The sequence below is a fragment of the Ciconia boyciana genome, chromosome 19 (assembly GCF_034638445.1).
Source record: "Ciconia boyciana chromosome 19, ASM3463844v1, whole genome shotgun sequence".
Taxonomy (NCBI): domain Eukaryota; kingdom Metazoa; phylum Chordata; class Aves; order Ciconiiformes; family Ciconiidae; genus Ciconia; species Ciconia boyciana.
Window position 1 is genome coordinate 8,651,604 of NC_132952.1, and position 17,074 is coordinate 8,668,677.

Genomic DNA, 17,074 nt, shown 5'->3' on the forward strand with positions numbered 1-17,074 from the left:
TTTCAAGAGCTGAAATGGGAACTAGCCCATGAGTTCTTGGTAAAAAATCCCGTTATGTTTTATTATCAGAGTTCAAAACCAGGGAGGTAGATGGCAGTGTGTTACAGAAAGGGAGATTCATTCCTGTTTCACAGACCTTAAATTGCCTTTAAGCACTGGGAATAACTTCCCTAACTGAGAAGAAATGTAAAAATGTTTGGAGCGCCCAGCTCCATGGTGCTACGGTGCACATCAGAAGCTTGTCAAAGGCAATTTCAAGTTTCTGAGACACAAGACTCCTTCATATGGCTGTAATGAGAAATAACAGGGATGTTTGTGGATACAGCTGTACAGTTCCCTAACTCCTGCCCTTTGTGTGTGTGTACGTGTATACGTGTACACCACCTTTCAGACTGGAAAGGATCAAAGATCTCTACTCAGATGAGGGAACCAGATCACCTTCACGCTAACAGCAAAAAAGCCAACCAGCAATTCCTTTTTTCATGGAGAGAAAACTTCAGTAGCTTTGGGTCTATCAGTGTTTCTACACACTTTCTGCATTTTGTGAAGACGTCTTCGGCACGCACAACTATTTTCTGCTGTTAGGCAGCATTGCTGTTATCCATTACACCCGTCATGCAAGGTTCTGCTGGAACAGAAGGCTAAATTCCCAAGCAAGGAGACAACCTGGGACACGGCTCTGCACAGCCTGACCCTGCCAGGGTGCTGCAATCTGAGCAGCCCAGGTACAGAAACCCCAGCCCAAGGCCTTGACTGTGAAGGGGGGGTTTGAGGAGCAAATCTCTCGAGGCTGCTAAGTATCCAACGCGAAGCTCTGTCCATCCAGCAGCGTTGTTCCACAGGCAACACTCCTCAACAGTTTCACAGAAATACATGTAGTTCAAAATAAATGCAGTAACGGGGCTGGGATGACGACTGACCGGAGCAATGCGCGTGGCTCAGAAACAGCAGGTCTGGGGAGCATCACGTGGGCATTCTGGATAAGGGCATATATCGCCTGAGTTTATTTAGGGCACTTTAAGTACCACAAAAAGCTGTTGCTGCCGGTTAGATATGAAGCTAAACCATAATCAAGACACTTGATTGAGGACACAGCACTTTGACATCTGTGCTGTTAAACAGGATCTCAATTTGAATTTGCCACAAGCAAAATGCACATTTTCAGTACTGAAGACTTTACGCTGTGTGTACAAAGCTCCTGACAGTCCTGACAACACGTGACTTCTTTTTCCATCTTAGATTCTGCCTGCTATCATGTCACTCCCCTCAGTAAATCTATCAAACCCACACGATTTATTCAGCTGGAGCCTCCCAGTTCTCACTGAAGCTCCCCGGAGGTTTAAAGCAGTACGTGACGGAAGGTTAAACCGACGAGAGCAGGGGCAGAACTCCCGTGCACGGGGCTCGGCCGGTGGGTAGGACTGCCGTGCACGGGACCGGCAGCCGGCGCGGAAGCGCGCTCCTGATGCTGCACGGGCCACCGCAGGCTCCCCGACAGCTCAGCTGGGGCCGCACAGCAGGGAAAACCGGAGGGCAGAGCCCGCTGGCGCAGCGAAGCGGTCACGCAAGCAGCAGGACGATACCGAGCCACGCTGAGCAGTGAACCAGCACCGTTTCATCAATGACTGTTACTAATAAGAGAAAGAAACATTTCCTCAATGAATCACGGCAGGGCGTTGCCCTGGCTGTGTCTTTGCAAGCCAGCGGTGCAAAAACCTGCTCAAGCCTCACCCTTGCAATCTGCTCCCCTGCCCGAAGCATCGCCCAGCTCCCCCTTTGCTCTGCTAGCTTGCTCTTACCTGATTGCAGCTACGGCTCTCACTGGGGAGGCAAAGTGCATCGAAAACCGCAGGAAAAAGAGAAACGCAACCTTGACTGAAGCCAGTGCTAGAATTTGACATTAATTTGCATCCGATTAATTGCCAACAAAATCAGCTAGCGGCAAGCAAATGGACTGGGTGAGGGAAGAAGCGGGAAGCTAAGTGGGAAAGGTGATGCTTGTTTTACTCAGTGTTTCTGAGCCAGAGAGTAATAATAAAAAGGTTTGTTTTCTCAGAATACTTTTCATTGGAAGGCTTCTCACTGCTTACAAAGTTAAAACCTAAGGATCAGAGCACATGAAAACAGCCCTCTGCCCCTTCTGTCCTGGCGATGCCCAGTGAACCCCCAACCCTGACTGCTGACATCCCGCTGTAACAGCCATGCAAGGCTCTTTCTTCAAAGCACCCCACTGTAGCTCCTGCAGAAAAGGGTAATTTCTGTAATGCCAGACCTGTGCTCCTTCAGTGGACTCTAGATTCCTTCTCTGGGCATTTTAGAAGGTTTTGGTATTTTCTTCCTGTTTTTTCCAAGAGACTTAATTTTTAACGAAAGGAAAATTAATAGATTTTTGAGGTGAAACATGAACTTTAAGTGATGCTCTCCGAAGAGTAACACAAATCCAAACCAGCTTTTCAGGGGGGAAAAATGCTGTGGCGTGAATCTGAGATGCCGGTCAGAGCAACCTAGCTCAAATCAAATCATGTTCCTCTGCGAAGGCTTTACACGATTTGGACCCCGAGGGTCGCTGATGCCCTCGCTACTCATGCAGTAGGAGAGCGAGCTTGCTGGGAGCAACACCGGAGCATGCATCCTCGGAGCCCTTCCTCCAAGCGCGGCTGGCAGCCTCCGAACCCCGCGGCTCCCCAGCGTCCCCACAAAGCTCGAACTGGGGTGTTCAGGTCTGACGCCTCCGAGAGGCCATTGCACGGGGTCCATCGCTCACTGGGAGGAGGATGGCACTCCTGCCCTCGGTGCGACGGCACGAGGGAAAGGCACTGGCCTGCCCGCAGCTGCCCAGGGCCAGAAGAACAGCGACGTCTCTAACCCGCGCGGTGGAAGCGCGGCCAGCCCTGCGCCCGTCCGGCCAGCGCGGTGAACAACGGACGCCGTGTCTCCCAAAGAGCTCGCGGGAGCCTGGCACAGCTTCCCAGCAGGACACAGCCGGGCCACGTCTCATACTTTGCATTTCTGCTACTTCTTCTTGTTGTTGTTTAACGTCTCGGTGGGCAGAATTAACTATTGGTACATAGAATTGGCTCTATTCAGCTCAAGAACAGGAAAACTGGGGTTTGGGAAGATTTTATATAGAGTAATGAAGTTTTCTGGTCTGAATTTAAATGACTATTCCACTGCTTCCCTTCAACTCTAATCTGAAACCATAGAGAATTTACCGTCCCAGAAAGTTAGTGATGTGTTGAATAAACTTCTTCCTTTCACCCCATTACTCATACTCAGTAATTATACATCTCCTCTCTAAATGTCTCTTCTTCCCCCTTTGTATTTTTCAGCCTCTAAATCTCTGTAATTACAGGGGGCTGTCCCCACCCCAAAGCCCCGCTCTGCCCTGGCCCACCTTGGCCCGGGAAAGCAGCCAGTCCTTCCTCGCGCCCCGGCTGCAGAAACGCCCATCACCTTCACCGAGCACGCTTCCCACGGAACCCGCCACGTCCCGTTTTGCCTTCTGGAGCCTCGCTTATCTCCTTCTGCGATAGCAGAGAGATTTTTGGACGTATACTACATAACGGTACGACCAAAATAAAACCTCCCATCGTTCGCACCCCTGACGGGAGGGCAGCAGTGTCATCCCCCAAGAAATCTTAGGTTTGTGTCTTGGGCAATAACGCAACTGTGCAATTTGCAAAACCAAATTCAAACTCTGGTGTGAGCGCACAGAGAGAAGAGGCATCTCCTGGGCGGATGCTCTACCTACTGCCTGGCTCTCTGATGGAGAGTTGGCATTTTCTGGTGGGGACCAGTTGCTTTCGGTCCTCAGACTGCGGAGTCACGGGCTGCGACTGCTGCAGCAGCCACGCGAACGCTCACAGAGGGGAGAGGAGCCAGAGCTTGCTCACAGCCGTGTGAAACAGCAGGGCTTTTCCTGGTTTGACCTGAAACGCATCGCTAAAAAGAAGGAACTGCAATGCTGTTGTGTCGGGGCCCGCTCAGGGTCCGAGCGGATCACTCTGCCCTGCCCAAGTGACATCAGCGGCTCGTGCTGAGGAATGGGAATTGTTCCCGCTCCGCCGGACACCCTGGGTGGCCCTTGCCCGGCCATGCCCAGGCACCAGGGTCCGTCCTGCAGCCCAGGACTGCTCTCCCACACCCTGCAACAGACAACAGAGTAGGGCCAGAGGAAAGAGGCAAGAGCTGTGTTTCCCAGTGGGACCTGTGATGGAGGAAGGGCACTGCGTTGGCCCCGGGGACAGGGAGGGGGGAGGTCTACCGGCCACCCCCAGCAGCGGCATCTCCAACCTGCCCAGGCATGCACGAGGCTCGCCAGTGAGTGATTCACCCAGGAACATAAACCGGGAGGCAGCAGGAGCCTCCTCCGGGGCCAGGACAGAGCATCCCTGCGAAGGGTCACGTTGTCCCTGGTGCACATCTTGGCAGTACAAAAACCCAAAAATCTACATGACGCTGTGCGAGATGCGGTTTGTGGCACACCAAGCTATTGGAGAGCTGACAAAATCTGGTTGAAATTAATATGCCAAAGAAAGAAAATTAGAAGCATACAGGCTTCTCCTCCAAGGAGGGTAGCTGACACCGAGCAACCCAGAGCCACGCCAGCATGGAGCATGCCGAGCCCACGTGCCTGGGCACTCCGCCATGCCGGGATGGATAGGGCAGCATCGGATACTGGCCGAAGCCCACCGAGGCAGACACAAAAACACAGCGAGAGCCTGGGAGTGGGACTTGGCTTATTGGGTAGCGCAACTTGCGTGCTGCATAAGGAAAGCGGAGTTCATGTCCTCATCCGCAAGGACACGGGGCTCACCCGAGAAACAGCTGATGCTCTCGGCAGCCTCTTCCCCGAACAGAAACAATCCATCGGACCTCAGATGCTGGCTACGTGGACCAACACGGGTAATGCTGTAATCGAATGTAGGGAAGATGAACACAAGACCAAAAAAAAAAGAGGAGGGTGCGAGGAGACGGCTGTATTTAAGTGCACTCCCTGACCGCACACAGGTCTTCATGAAGAAATACTGATTTATCTCAAACAAGAACTCCATGTCAGAGGAAAGAAAGTGGCAACAGCAGCTCTGCAAATTACTAAATATTTGGTACAGAGGCAGTTTATCTCCTCTGAAAGGCTGAGGAGGAGGAGATGGATCCCAGCTGGAAGCGCAGGCAGTAGATACGCTGCTAAGGTTCGCTCTATCTGGCCAAACAGATTATTAAAGCCAGTGCCAGGCTTTAATCCCTGCGGCAATTAGCCTGGATTACAGAGCAGGGCTGCAGGGAAAAGGTTAATCAGAATCCATCAAGATGAGCATGTGTGGGATTTAGCGACTTTATCTTTCCGGTACCAGTTTGTTGAAGCTAATTCAGCAATTTTAAGAAGTAAAGAGACTGGAAGGAGACGAACTAACAGAGCGGCATGCTGGATGGCCGAAGCGGAATGCTCCTGGCTAGAGGAGCACAGCGTCACTGCTGCTGCCCCGCACTACAAACACGGGTTAGAAACTCAGGGCGCAGAATGGTGCCGGGACACGTTAGAAGGAAAAAACCCCTATGTGTTACTTCATCTCTTGCATGTATTGCCCAGCCCCTAGCACGAATAACCTCGAGACATCGGAGGCCCTGTTATACCACGCTCCCCTTGTAGACCGTGCAGACAGGACTCAGCAAAGGCAAGGTTCGACAGTGCAAGGAAGACATGGGAGAGGATGATGCCTTATCCCCCCTCTGCTAACCTGGAAGCCTTTCCCTCCTCCAGGACGAGGGCAAGGAAGAACGGTACCTGCCTCGGGCTGGTCTCAGCTCGGAATCCGAGTGGCTCACGTGAGGAAAGAAGAAAGGTCACTTTGGGCAGTCAAAATGCCTCCACACCCTCAGTTTTCATCTTGTTGTAAAGCAGGCATTTGGGAAAGCCTTGAAGGCTCTTGAAGAGCTCCACAGAGTTATTCGGGCTGGCATTCCTTCCGCTGCAGCCTCTCCTAGACAGGCGGGAGATGCCTGTAGCTTTCCCATGCTACCTGTGCCATCCTCAACAGCAGCAGTTTCCAAAGGCTCTTCAGGAACAGATGCATTGGTTTTACAATAATTTGATGAAGTGAAAATGTATCAGGGAGCTGTTTTGCCTCAGTCACTTGCTTTATCCTCAGCTCACCCTTTTTTGCCTTCAAGCACAGCAGCTGGGAGAGTCGCCCAGCTCTCATTTGTGCTCACATTTCTGTCTCTGGATGGTGCTGATAATTAGGTATTACTCAGAGCGGAGCAGAGGTGCACGTAACAACAAGCAGGCAGCCTGCTCTTGACTTGCTGCTACCCTCAGCCTCTCAAGCCTTCTTTTGTAGCTTTGTTTTACCCCGCTTCTCTGTGCAGGATGTCATTTTGGCTAGAAGACGTACCTGCGCAGAGGCACATCGGCTTGGTCCCTGCGCCGCGCCATGGAAGCTAACCGCACACAGGTAAACACAGACATGTACCTGGCAAGAGTGCCGACTGATGGAAACGCAGGTCGCTATTGACGGAGCTCACAGGCTAATGGAAACTGTATAAGCAAACAAAAGCGACCAGCTATGCTCTATGCTGTTTTCTGACATGTTTTAGAGGATCACAGAGAGAATATCAAGGTACCAGGTCTACTTCACTGTGACGATTTAATGCAAGGCCCCAGCAGAGCACAATGCTCTCTCCTGTAAAGGTTAGCTGTATAAGGGCGTAATCCATAGTATTGCAATTAGCCACTCTACACTAACACCAGGATCCAGCAGAGCACTGTTTGTACACAGAATGCATTTTAAGGCACTCAAGACCTCAATGAAATGTACACCGTTATTACGCAAAACACCTCTTCATACAATAAAACTGCTGATGAAATGCACATACAGCCGTTCGTTGTGCTTGCTTTGCTTTTGCAGCTGGCTGATGACAGAAACACATCTGCACAGAAGCAAATGGGACTGGCAAATGGGAATGCACTTCAAATAGACCAGTGCATGGTACCGGAAAAATCATACGATCAAGAGAACGTCTGCTACTACCTGTCGAAGAGAAGCTCAAGCAGCGAAGGAAAAATCATCAGCCAAAACCACAGTAATATCAACTTTAGGAAGAGCCAGGCGTCTATGTTTGTCTCCTCTGCCTTACCGTCTGCAGGTGTGATGCCAGCTTCCTACCATCCAGCTCCTGCCATCCGACTGCTGCCGCGTACCTCGGGGTATCTACCTGCGTGCTGGTGGGTGAAGGGCTCCAGAACAGGGGGCCACATCTTCAGGGAACTTCCCCCCAGCACCTTCTCTCAGGTCACATCTCCTGAGGACCTAATTGTATTCAAAGCCAAAAATTAAGCTCCCTGAAAAATTATCTTGTTTCTTATACCAACACCCACAGAGCAAGGTCCAGGCAGCACCTGTGGCAGCACAGGGAAAAGACGGCAGCTCCGAGTGCGCCTGGAAGATTCGAGGCCAAAACCCCGGTGCTCTGCTAGTGCATGTCAGCGACTTGCACAGAAAAGGCTCATCCTGCCAGAGGAGAGAACCAAGGATTTACCCGAGTCAGCCTTCACCCCTCCATCTGCTGGTTCTGTCAAAGGTACCATTCAGAGGAAAGGTATTTCATGCTGCAACATGTCAAAAATTCACTCGTTCCCTGAGATGGAAAGAGAGAAGGGTATTTTTTCTTGGGTTTTTTTTTGTTGTTCTCTGTGGGGTGGGCCTGAAGGCTGTGGTGGGTTGGATTGGGTTTGGTTTATTTTGTAATCTGCACCTCCTTCTTTATAAACCATGTAAGAACATTAGACATAACTTCCTGGAAGAAAGATGTTTTTAGCTTATGTGACAGATTTTGGCTTGCAAATGTCTGGATATTTACCCTTTTCTGAAGATTTAAAAACCAGGCTCCTGGAAAAGGGGCCACAGAGATCACACACTTTTCAGTAGATGCGTTGCTTTTTTCCCCCCGGTTCAGAGCCCTTGGGAAGAATAGCCAAAAGGCCTGGGTGAAGGCGCTTTGCTTTTCCAGTTGAAGCCTTAAACTACCTTCTTCCTGAACCTGAGAAAAACACCTCAGCCTTGCAGGCTGAAAGATACTTCACACGAAAGTCAGGACAGACCCACGAGCGTGCATGGAGCTATCTGTGGAGCCGAGACAAGCAGGATCAGGATCAGGTGAATTAGGCAGTAGGGAAGGGAAGGCTGGAGGTTTATATTCCAGACACAAAGCTGGATCTCAGGAGCTTGTCTTGGAGAAGTCGTATGAGCTAACGTAGTTGGATGGAGACAGCAAATGCGATCTGAGTTTGAGACAAACATCTGGTCTATAAATAACAAAACAGCAACTCACCCCATTTCCAAAGGTCTGGCACATCTCACACATGTACTGATATCACTTTTATAACCGACTGCTTGGGGCATTTATTTATTAGGATTATCTCATGATGAGATAATGCATTCCTTGATGTCTACATTACTCACAACCATCCAAAGTCTTTAGTGAACTTCACACATTCTCCATTATTTCCTAAATCTTCCCGCAACCACAAACTTTATCCGCTGCTAAGTCAGCTGAACACACAGAGAGGAGGAAACGGGGGGGGTGTACTCGCAGAACTTGCACCTCGCTCAACACCCCCACCTACCATCACACATAAGCCAGCACACATAAATGTTCAACAAAAGATATTGGAAAGCAGCAAAAAAGTATTTATTGCCTCCTTGCAGTGCCCGACACAGTGCAGCAGAAAGTGCAAGTCTCATAAAACAAATAAACGAGCAAAGTAAACCTGCCGATGGCAGGGAGAACTGCCTGGTTTGCTCCTTACCGATGAGGAAATGGCACCGTGGCAGTTGGCCGTTTACCTTCTGGTATGCTGGAATCTCCATCGACTCTTAGCAGACACCGTCTGTTAATGCTTCTGGCTTTCCGAAGGGATGATGAAATGCCGGGGTACCCTCGACAGAAGGTGCTGCACGTGTGCAGCGGGAGCAGCGTGACTCCGTCCCCTCCACCTGCTCCACGGGAAGCTCAGGCTGGCCAAGCACTACCCACACAGCAACAGGCTTGAGACGCCTTGGCTGGGAATTTGCTTCTAACAGACACTGGGTTGAACGCTTCAGGGCAGGGAGGTGACCTGGGAGACGTGGCTCCTCTGACTGCACCTACCCGCTGGAGCCCATACACTGCCCAGCTCCCGGCTCCGGTCACTGCTGCCAGAGGATTCCCCTTACGCGTAAAATGACACGGAGTAATACGGAGCTCTATCCTCTGCAAGACCCCACTACACGATACTCGTGCAACCCCGACAAACTCAGTCTCGCAGAGAGAAAGGCAGATTTTCTTCATGATAAAACAGTATCGTATTTCATTTATTGCCCTGGACCGGGGTGAGATCCTCTGGAACTGAGGAAAAAACTAATCAACATACCCTAACTAAAGGCATGCATTTGTTTTTTAAAGGGCTATCGCACAGTAGCTATCTTTAACCAAGCCACATAGCTGCACGGCAACTGAGGGAAAGAAACTCTTGCTTCCCCCTCTGCCAGAAGGGACTTTTCAGAGTAACAAATCCGCCAACGGCAGACTCTGCCCAGAACAACGCCGGCGGATGTACAGCCGGGTCACCGCTTTGTGGCTTCAGCTGCCGCCAGCCTGGGACTCCCACCTGGCAGCGCAGCCGCCTGCCTCCACGGCAGCAGGCAAGCCTGGGAGGGGGAGAGCCCCTGCAAGGACCCCGAGCCCGGCTACGTACCTGGCCTCAGCTCGGCGTGGCCAGCTCCGAACCCCGCACGCCCCAGGTAACAGGGGTAGCAGCTTCTCCAGAGGTAGTGGTAGTGATTGCCGGCGGCACCCGGGACGCCACCCAAAACGCCGAAGCAGCACAGCAGCACCCAGAACCGCCTCTGCTCCCGTCCCATGCCGGGAAGCTGATGGCATTCAGGCAGAGGGCAAATACAGAAACACCCGCGACCCGGCACAGAACGCGGCACACGGTGGAGACGAAACGGCGCCGAGCTGCAGGAGCCGGGGAGGAAAAAAATACAAAAGCAAACGACCCCAAACGCGCAGGGGAGCCCGGCGGGGATGCGCGGGGCGGCGCGGAGCGGGGCGGCGGAGCGGGGCGGAGCGGAGCGGGGCGGCTCTGCCTGCGGGCGGGCCCGGCCCGGCCCGGCCCACCCTGCCCCGGCCCGGCCCGGCCCGCGCCGCCCCCGCAGGTAAAGCCGGGCCCGGGAACGCTCCGGCCCCCCGCCGGGCCGGGACCCCCCCCCCCGCCCCGGCGCACCCCTCGGAGGAGCCGCGCAGACGGAGCCGGGAAGAGGCCGGCGGGCAGCCCCGGGGACCGGGGCTCGGCTTCGGCCACCGCCGCCCTCGGGGAGGGGAGGGAGCGGGAGCGCGGGGTGGGTTTTCCCCATCCCGGGCTTGGAAGGCGGCGCGGACGCTGCTGGGCAGCGGGGAGCACAGTCCCGGGATGCTGTCGGGGACGGACGGACGGACGGACAGACGGCGCCTGCAGCAGAGCAGCGGGAGCCGGGTGCTGTCCCCGGGGCACACGCGTGGAACGCCGTGACCCGCCAGCGGCGAAGGCCCTGCTGCGGCATCTACCTGCACGGCCGCCGGGCAGGCAGCCGAAACTCGAGCGGAACCTTCGCCGGAAAATAAAGCCGCGATTTGCCCGAAATACGCCTGGCGAGCGATCAAAAGCGGTCATCGGTGGCCACAGCACCCGAGAGCTCCCCTGCGTGGCTTGGCCCGCAGGGAGCCCAGCCAGAGCTGCTGGGGCAGGCGGAGGGCGAGAGGAGCGAGGAGCCGCACGCAGGGCCGCCGGGCACCGAGCCTCATCTCCCACCCGCAGGCCGTCTGGCTAGTGACTTGTGCGAGTGGCCGGTCCGGGTCCAAGCAGGAGCTTGTGCGCACAGGCTGGTAAAATGCAGCTCCTCCACAAAAAAGCAAGGGCCTGCAAGTCCTTAACTGCTATCCGAAAGAGAGGTCCCCCTTAAACCTTCACTGGGCTTTTCTTAAAATAATGAAAAAAAGAAATCTTCATCAACAAATTTAAGCTCAAATAAGGAACAGCCGCTGTGGCTCCTCCAAAGAGAAGCATAGTATTACCGTTTCCTGTAAGACAGTGCCTAGAATTTTCTTTTACCTTTTTCATTAGACAAGAAGTAAGAATAGCTTATTGGATTTTCCAGAGGCAAGCTCAAAAGCCTCATTTAACTTTCTGGAATGTTTTGAAACAATGTGCTTGCAGGGTTGAGCTGGGGAGAGCAGCGCCTGCTACTCTGCGACATTTTAGCAGTATTACTTGGCTGTAGTAAAATTCCAAATTAAAACTTGTGGTTTAGACTGCAATGAGTAGCATTCCATGAAGAATTCTGAAACACAGAGAGAAGCTGAATCCAGGAAGAAAATAACAATTTAAGGCTATTGCTGCAGCGGTTTCCAAAGGAAGGTGGACTTGAGTCACAAGTCCCCTTTGCAGATCGTTCCAGGCAAGAGCAGCTTCCCAACATTTCATGGACCGCTTCAGCTCATCTTAATATTCACCTGTTGCAACAGTCCACATGCTTCTCACTAATATTTTAAGTTTAACAAAAATATCCGACCCCAAAATTTGTCAGTTACTTTGTGGAAAAAAATGTAACCTTTCTAAAAGATGCTGCAAATCTTTTCTAAAAGATGCTGCAGAAGGAAAATCAGTGCAAACCGCTCCTGTGCCACAGCCCGCCAGCTGTTTAACCCGCACCTTCCTCTCGCTGCCGGGGAGGTCTGCCAGAGTCCCCCGAGGAGCTGCTCAGCCCTGGGGAAGAGAGGACATGGGGCAGAGGAGGGACAGGAGGAGGGGAAATGCTGGAGGGGTATTACTGAGAGGCACCAGAAATTACCAAGTCCCGTGATGAACCGACTGCCCCACTGCATTGCTTTGCAACACCGCGCGTGCGGTCGTACGCTGCCAGCCTGCTAGAAGCCACTTTTAGATCTACCAAATACTTCACCCATTTAAAAAGAATGCATTGCCAGACGTTATGAATTTTCATTGCTGGCCCGGATCAGTTCCTTGGGAATACTCCCTCTGAGCAGCGACATTTAAGCCATTACAATGGCTAGTGTTGACACTTCCCTGTAAATGTTTCCAGCAGTGTTGACATGCAAAAATGAATGTTGCCACAGAGCTATGAAAAATGGTTTAGACCGACTTCCTCAGTTCAGTAATGTTATTAAGACATTGGCTATATTAAATTATCCTTGCCTGGAATGCGGATGAATCACAGCGAGCACAGCTCTCCAAGGGACTCCCTGACTCCACAAGCACCAACCAAAGGGACTTTTCCAGTGGCTCCACGACCTGGAAATTCCTCCTACCTGGGCATATGCGGCTCCCGACAGAGAGCCCTCGCTCCTTGCCCTGCAGAAACGAATGCTAGCACAGCCGCTGATGCTCGACAAATTATGTGACCAACTTGTTCAATCTCATATTTTCTTAGACTGCTAAAAAAAATAATAATGATGAGAGGCTCAGACTTTTCCAAACAGCCCTGTGATATAACACATGTATCAAAAGTACATCAGGCTTGAACATAAACTGAATCCTGCTTATGTAATAAGTTATGCTTGGCCAGGTTTGAGACAGCTCGAGCTTCCTTGTCACCTAATTTACTTCAGCTGATTAAGTACTAAGAGTTGGTTTGAGTATGGTAACACATTACAATCAGCAGCAAATCGTTACTGCTTCCTGTGGAATTAGCTAGGAGAGCATTAGCATCCAGAGGGGTTCTTTAAACAGGGACCAAGCTGGACCGAACCCGTAACTCTCATGGAATTTCATTCAGATTCAGGCTTAGCATTAATAAATTCTCGTAAGGGACCAAAGAAGTGACAGCTGATGGCGTGGTACTTTGCAGTTCACTGCACGTTAAGTCCTGGCATTAACTCATCCCTGCTCAGACAGAGGTCAACCAGCTTAGGTAAATATGAGTGCTTGAATCTTCCTCCAAAAACTACCCAAACCCTGAACCAAGTTTCTTCTGACATTTTAAAAAGGATTCTACAGTGAAAAGGAAATAGCCAAACGGAGAATATGAAAGCAGCCCAGAAAAATGCAAGAGGTGAAACAGGGAAGGGGAACGGAGAGGAGCAGGCTGAGGCACGGGGTTTGTGATCTTGGGGGTCAGCGCAGCGCGAGCCATCGCCTCGTGTGGCGTGTAAAAGCACGTGGCGCACGGCTGCCTGGGAACGCGAGCAGTGCAAGATTTACAGCTGCTGGCTCGTGCATCCCTGCACAACGGAGGGGTGAGCAGCGGGTGTGCGCTTAACAATTCCTGCTTCAGCATCTTTTACCTCCTTCACCCTTCCGTGGGGGACATTTTACCTCTTTAGGGTCAGCTTTTCACCCTCAGCTACCTGGGGCTACCGTGGGCAAGGTTTTCATCTTATTCATCGATTTTAACCAAAGAAGATACCACAGAAATAGCTGAGAGGAAGAAAGGGGAATGAGTACAAACTGGAAAAGCTAAGAGCTTTTCGTTTTTCCAGCTGCAGAGTTTGAACTCCCTCTTCCAGTCGGGAGTTGGCTTATTTCAAATGAGCCATCGAGCCCTCCTTGATCCATTTCAAAGGGAATTTAAAGAGGGGAAAATTCCCACAGTATGGTGTTCTGTAACGGCACCTGGATTAATCGGCCCATGGCACTGGTACATACTAGTTCCCTGAACTCCTCATCAGGCTAAGGCTTGTCTGGCACGACTCCCAAGGTAATCTACTCAAATGGCTTCAGAAGCTGAAAGAGGAAGGTTCACCACCTGCAGTTAAAGTCTAGCCCAAAACAAAGGCTGCCCCTCTGACAGACCATTATGGTTTAGGGAGTTCACTCCCCACTTTTGTCTCCTGGTAGCCTTTCAGCTGAGGTCAGAGAGAAGTTTGGTACCACCTGGATCTGTCTACATTGAGAGGAACTTCGAATGCCGATCTGTTCAGCCACGGCACCTTGACTCCGTGGATTAGCAGCTCGGGCGCTCCGTCGCTGTGCTGTGACGTTGGGCGATGAAGGGTCAGATACACAAAGAGCGCAGGAAATTTAACACATACCAGTCACGGACTGCATGCTGAAATGTATTCCAGACAGATTTTTGAACCCCTCTACGTGTGCGTAAGGAAAACGTTAGCTGGTAATTAAGTAAACGGAGACCCCCACATACCGAATTAGGTTTCTTACACACAATCCAGCTAAAATGTGAATTTTCATTTGATTTTGGAGCTAATGCCCTTGTCCTAAGAAGGCTATGAAAAGTTCAAATATGCTTCTCTATGTGAAGTGGCGCTTAGAAGGACAAAATAAACACCAGTTTGTGAGAATCGTATTTTCGAGGTTTGGTTTATGATGCTAAGAGCTCTATCCTGCAGACTTGGCTGAGCTCTCTCCCATCATGCCTATCGCTAGTGCGGAACCTTGTGCGTGCCAGCTCTTCCCAAAGCGTGTGCAAGGGTCCTGGTTTTCTGCAAAACCTCCTGCAGCAAAACAAGAAAGTTGAAGGATGACTTAGTACCACTGCAAAAATGAGCTCCTTTCCCTGGGACGTAACTTAAACCTGAATTGATAGTGGCCAGCAGATCTAGAAAAGGGGCTTCCGCATCTTTCAAGTCCCTGAATTATCATGTAACGTTGTGTAGTGGAACCTCAAGAAGATGATGTTCAAACAGAACTTGAGCTCCCCTAGAATTTGCCATACCTCAAAAATTGTTGTAAAAAAGAAAACCTGTTTGTTTCCTGTAAAAAACCCAACACATAATGTCCCCAAACCACTCTACTGACAGCTCTTCCACTATAGATAAAATTAGAAATACAGAAATACTTGAGAGGCTCATGGTTGCAAGGATAACCATCCTACATTCAACAAAACAGAACCACTCTACAAGCACCTAAGTCAGCTGTATATTATTGATACTGGTAAATCATATGAGAATTAGTAGCGTATAAAATGTATTTCCTTGCAACTCTAGGTCACTAGCTCAAGTTCAAACCACGTAAATGAAGATGAGAGCTGGTACCACCCGGGGACTCAGTGCCAGTATTAAGTGAGCTTGTCAGACAGATCCCAGATGGGTACGAGAGCTAATTGGCTCCTTTCCTGGTAGCATTAGCAAAGCAGCCCAGGACTGAATAAATCCAAGGGAGGATTTTCTTTCTAACTATAATCCCTTTAGCTCAGAAGTGAAAACAGACTGGAGAGCCAAACACTGCTGCTGCTGCCGCCCGTCTGCCTGTTGCATGGATAAGGCCAAGGCAGGAGTCATTCTGTAAGGTGCCAGGCTAGGTCCGAGCCAGCAGCACGCACACGCATGCACACACGCATGCACACGTATCCCAACCCCGTCCTGTGGTGGACGTTGCTGGCAGTGGGAAATGGCAGACGGTGGGAAGTAACTGGAGGGTCCTGTAGCTCAAATGGTGTCGCATGTGGCCATCTCCGCTTGTCATTGCGTCTGACAAGCGTGCCAAGCTCTGGACAGCCAAACATTTCAAGAATTTCTTATATTTCTTTGCAGCGTTGTGGGAGAACATTTACACTTGTTTTGAGATCCCAGTCATCAGCCAACCAGTCAACACCCGGGCATGAACGAAATTCCCTTTTTTGCCCCTTGCTCCTGCAATGGTATCCCCCACCTCCCATATTTCTACCGAGAGCGAATCAACATAACTTTAACCAATTCAGGGCAGGAAAAGCGGCAAGCTCTCCCTGAGCTATAACATCCCTCTGCTTCTGAATAGAGGTTAGGTTGGAAAGTCCTCACGAAGCCAAGATTAAATTTTTTTCTTCAAAAGATTTCCTGCCTTAGAAGCAAACGCTGGGTCCTGGTAGTTTTCTGCCTCTCCAGACAAAGTATCCTGCTGATGTTATTGCGTAGCTATTTGTTTAGCAGATACTTCAAAGAGGAGGGCTCCGAAGAGGCCAGCTCGACATCACTCCGAGCCAGGCAAGAGCCAGGAATCAAGTCACAAGGGTGAAGCAAGTAAACTGCCGGCCTCTGAACCAGCGACTCATCTTCTCGGGCCACCCCCAGGAAAGCTGCAAGGTCCAAACCCTCCTGTCCAACACGGAGCCAACAAAAGGCTCCAAATATCTAACCTCATGTTTTAAAGCCCAGGCTGCTTTATTCAGGCTCCATCAGGACTTTGATCAAGAAAAGCTGAATATTTTGCAAACTGTAAACATTAATCAGTGCCTTTTGTCTTTTCTGTACTCCCCGGTCTGATCTAATCCTCCCATCCACTCTTCTTCATTAGCATTCTTCTGCATTGCATTCAGGGTATTTGGAAAGAATTTCTCATCTGATGTAGAAATAAAAATTAACGTAAAAAGTGGTGAGTACAGCAGGGTCTACCCACTATCGCAGTGGTAAGACTGATGGAGAAGGGCAAACCACGGAGAGGATAACTAACACCCGCTTTGCTGGTCTGTAGAGATTCACACTTGAGCAACACGGGAGCATACGAGTGATGTGGTCCAATGCAAATTCTAGTCTCAGTTAATTTAGGGCTTAGTCTTTCCTGTGGTCTTTTTTTGTGTGATGAAACCTGCAGACAGAACAAATGCACGCAGAATGAACGAGGAGCTCCAGGAGGACGATGGCACCTACTGCACCCCCGGCACCGAGTCAGGCAAAGGGGAGGGCCTGAGGGGGGCTGCCATCTCCGTCGCGGCGAGGGGAGAGAGGGGGCACGTGTGGGCTCTGTGGGCACAACTAATTACAAATAATTCCAAGAATATATGCAAAGGGATTCGCAGTCTCCTCTAAAAAAAAGGAAAAAAAAAAAAAAAAGGATTGTTTGTTTCCACCAAAATCCTGAACCTCTTAATCATCTGAGAAGCTAATCCTCATCAGGGGATTCTGGGGAAACTGAAAATATTTTAGCTTGGCTAAGATAACGGCAGAGCTGTTTATTTCACACATCTCTACAGTGGTATAGAGCCAGGAAATACTTTTCAGTTATTTTCAACAAAACAAGACAAATGTACCAAATTGGCAAGAAAGTGGCATTTTTCTGCAGAATTCTTTAATGTCCAAACCAATATCCACAGAAATGACTCTT

The 17,074-nt window shown here is 50.6% G+C and overlaps 1 protein-coding gene across 2 annotated transcripts in view; it reads right to left on the reverse strand.

Annotated features, from left to right (window-relative positions):
• The window catches only part of MEGF6 (multiple EGF like domains 6), a 50,778-nt gene extending 40,719 nt beyond the window's left edge, over positions 1-10,059 (reverse strand). For both annotated transcript variants that reach the window (XM_072883748.1, XM_072883747.1), the window contains exon 1: positions 9,737-10,059. In XM_072883748.1, coding sequence (XP_072739849.1) covers positions 9,737-9,902 — 166 coding nt within the window. In that variant the 5' untranslated portion in view covers positions 9,903-10,059. The remainder of the gene's footprint in view (positions 1-9,736) is intronic.
• Positions 10,060-17,074: the final 7,015 nt, after the last annotated feature.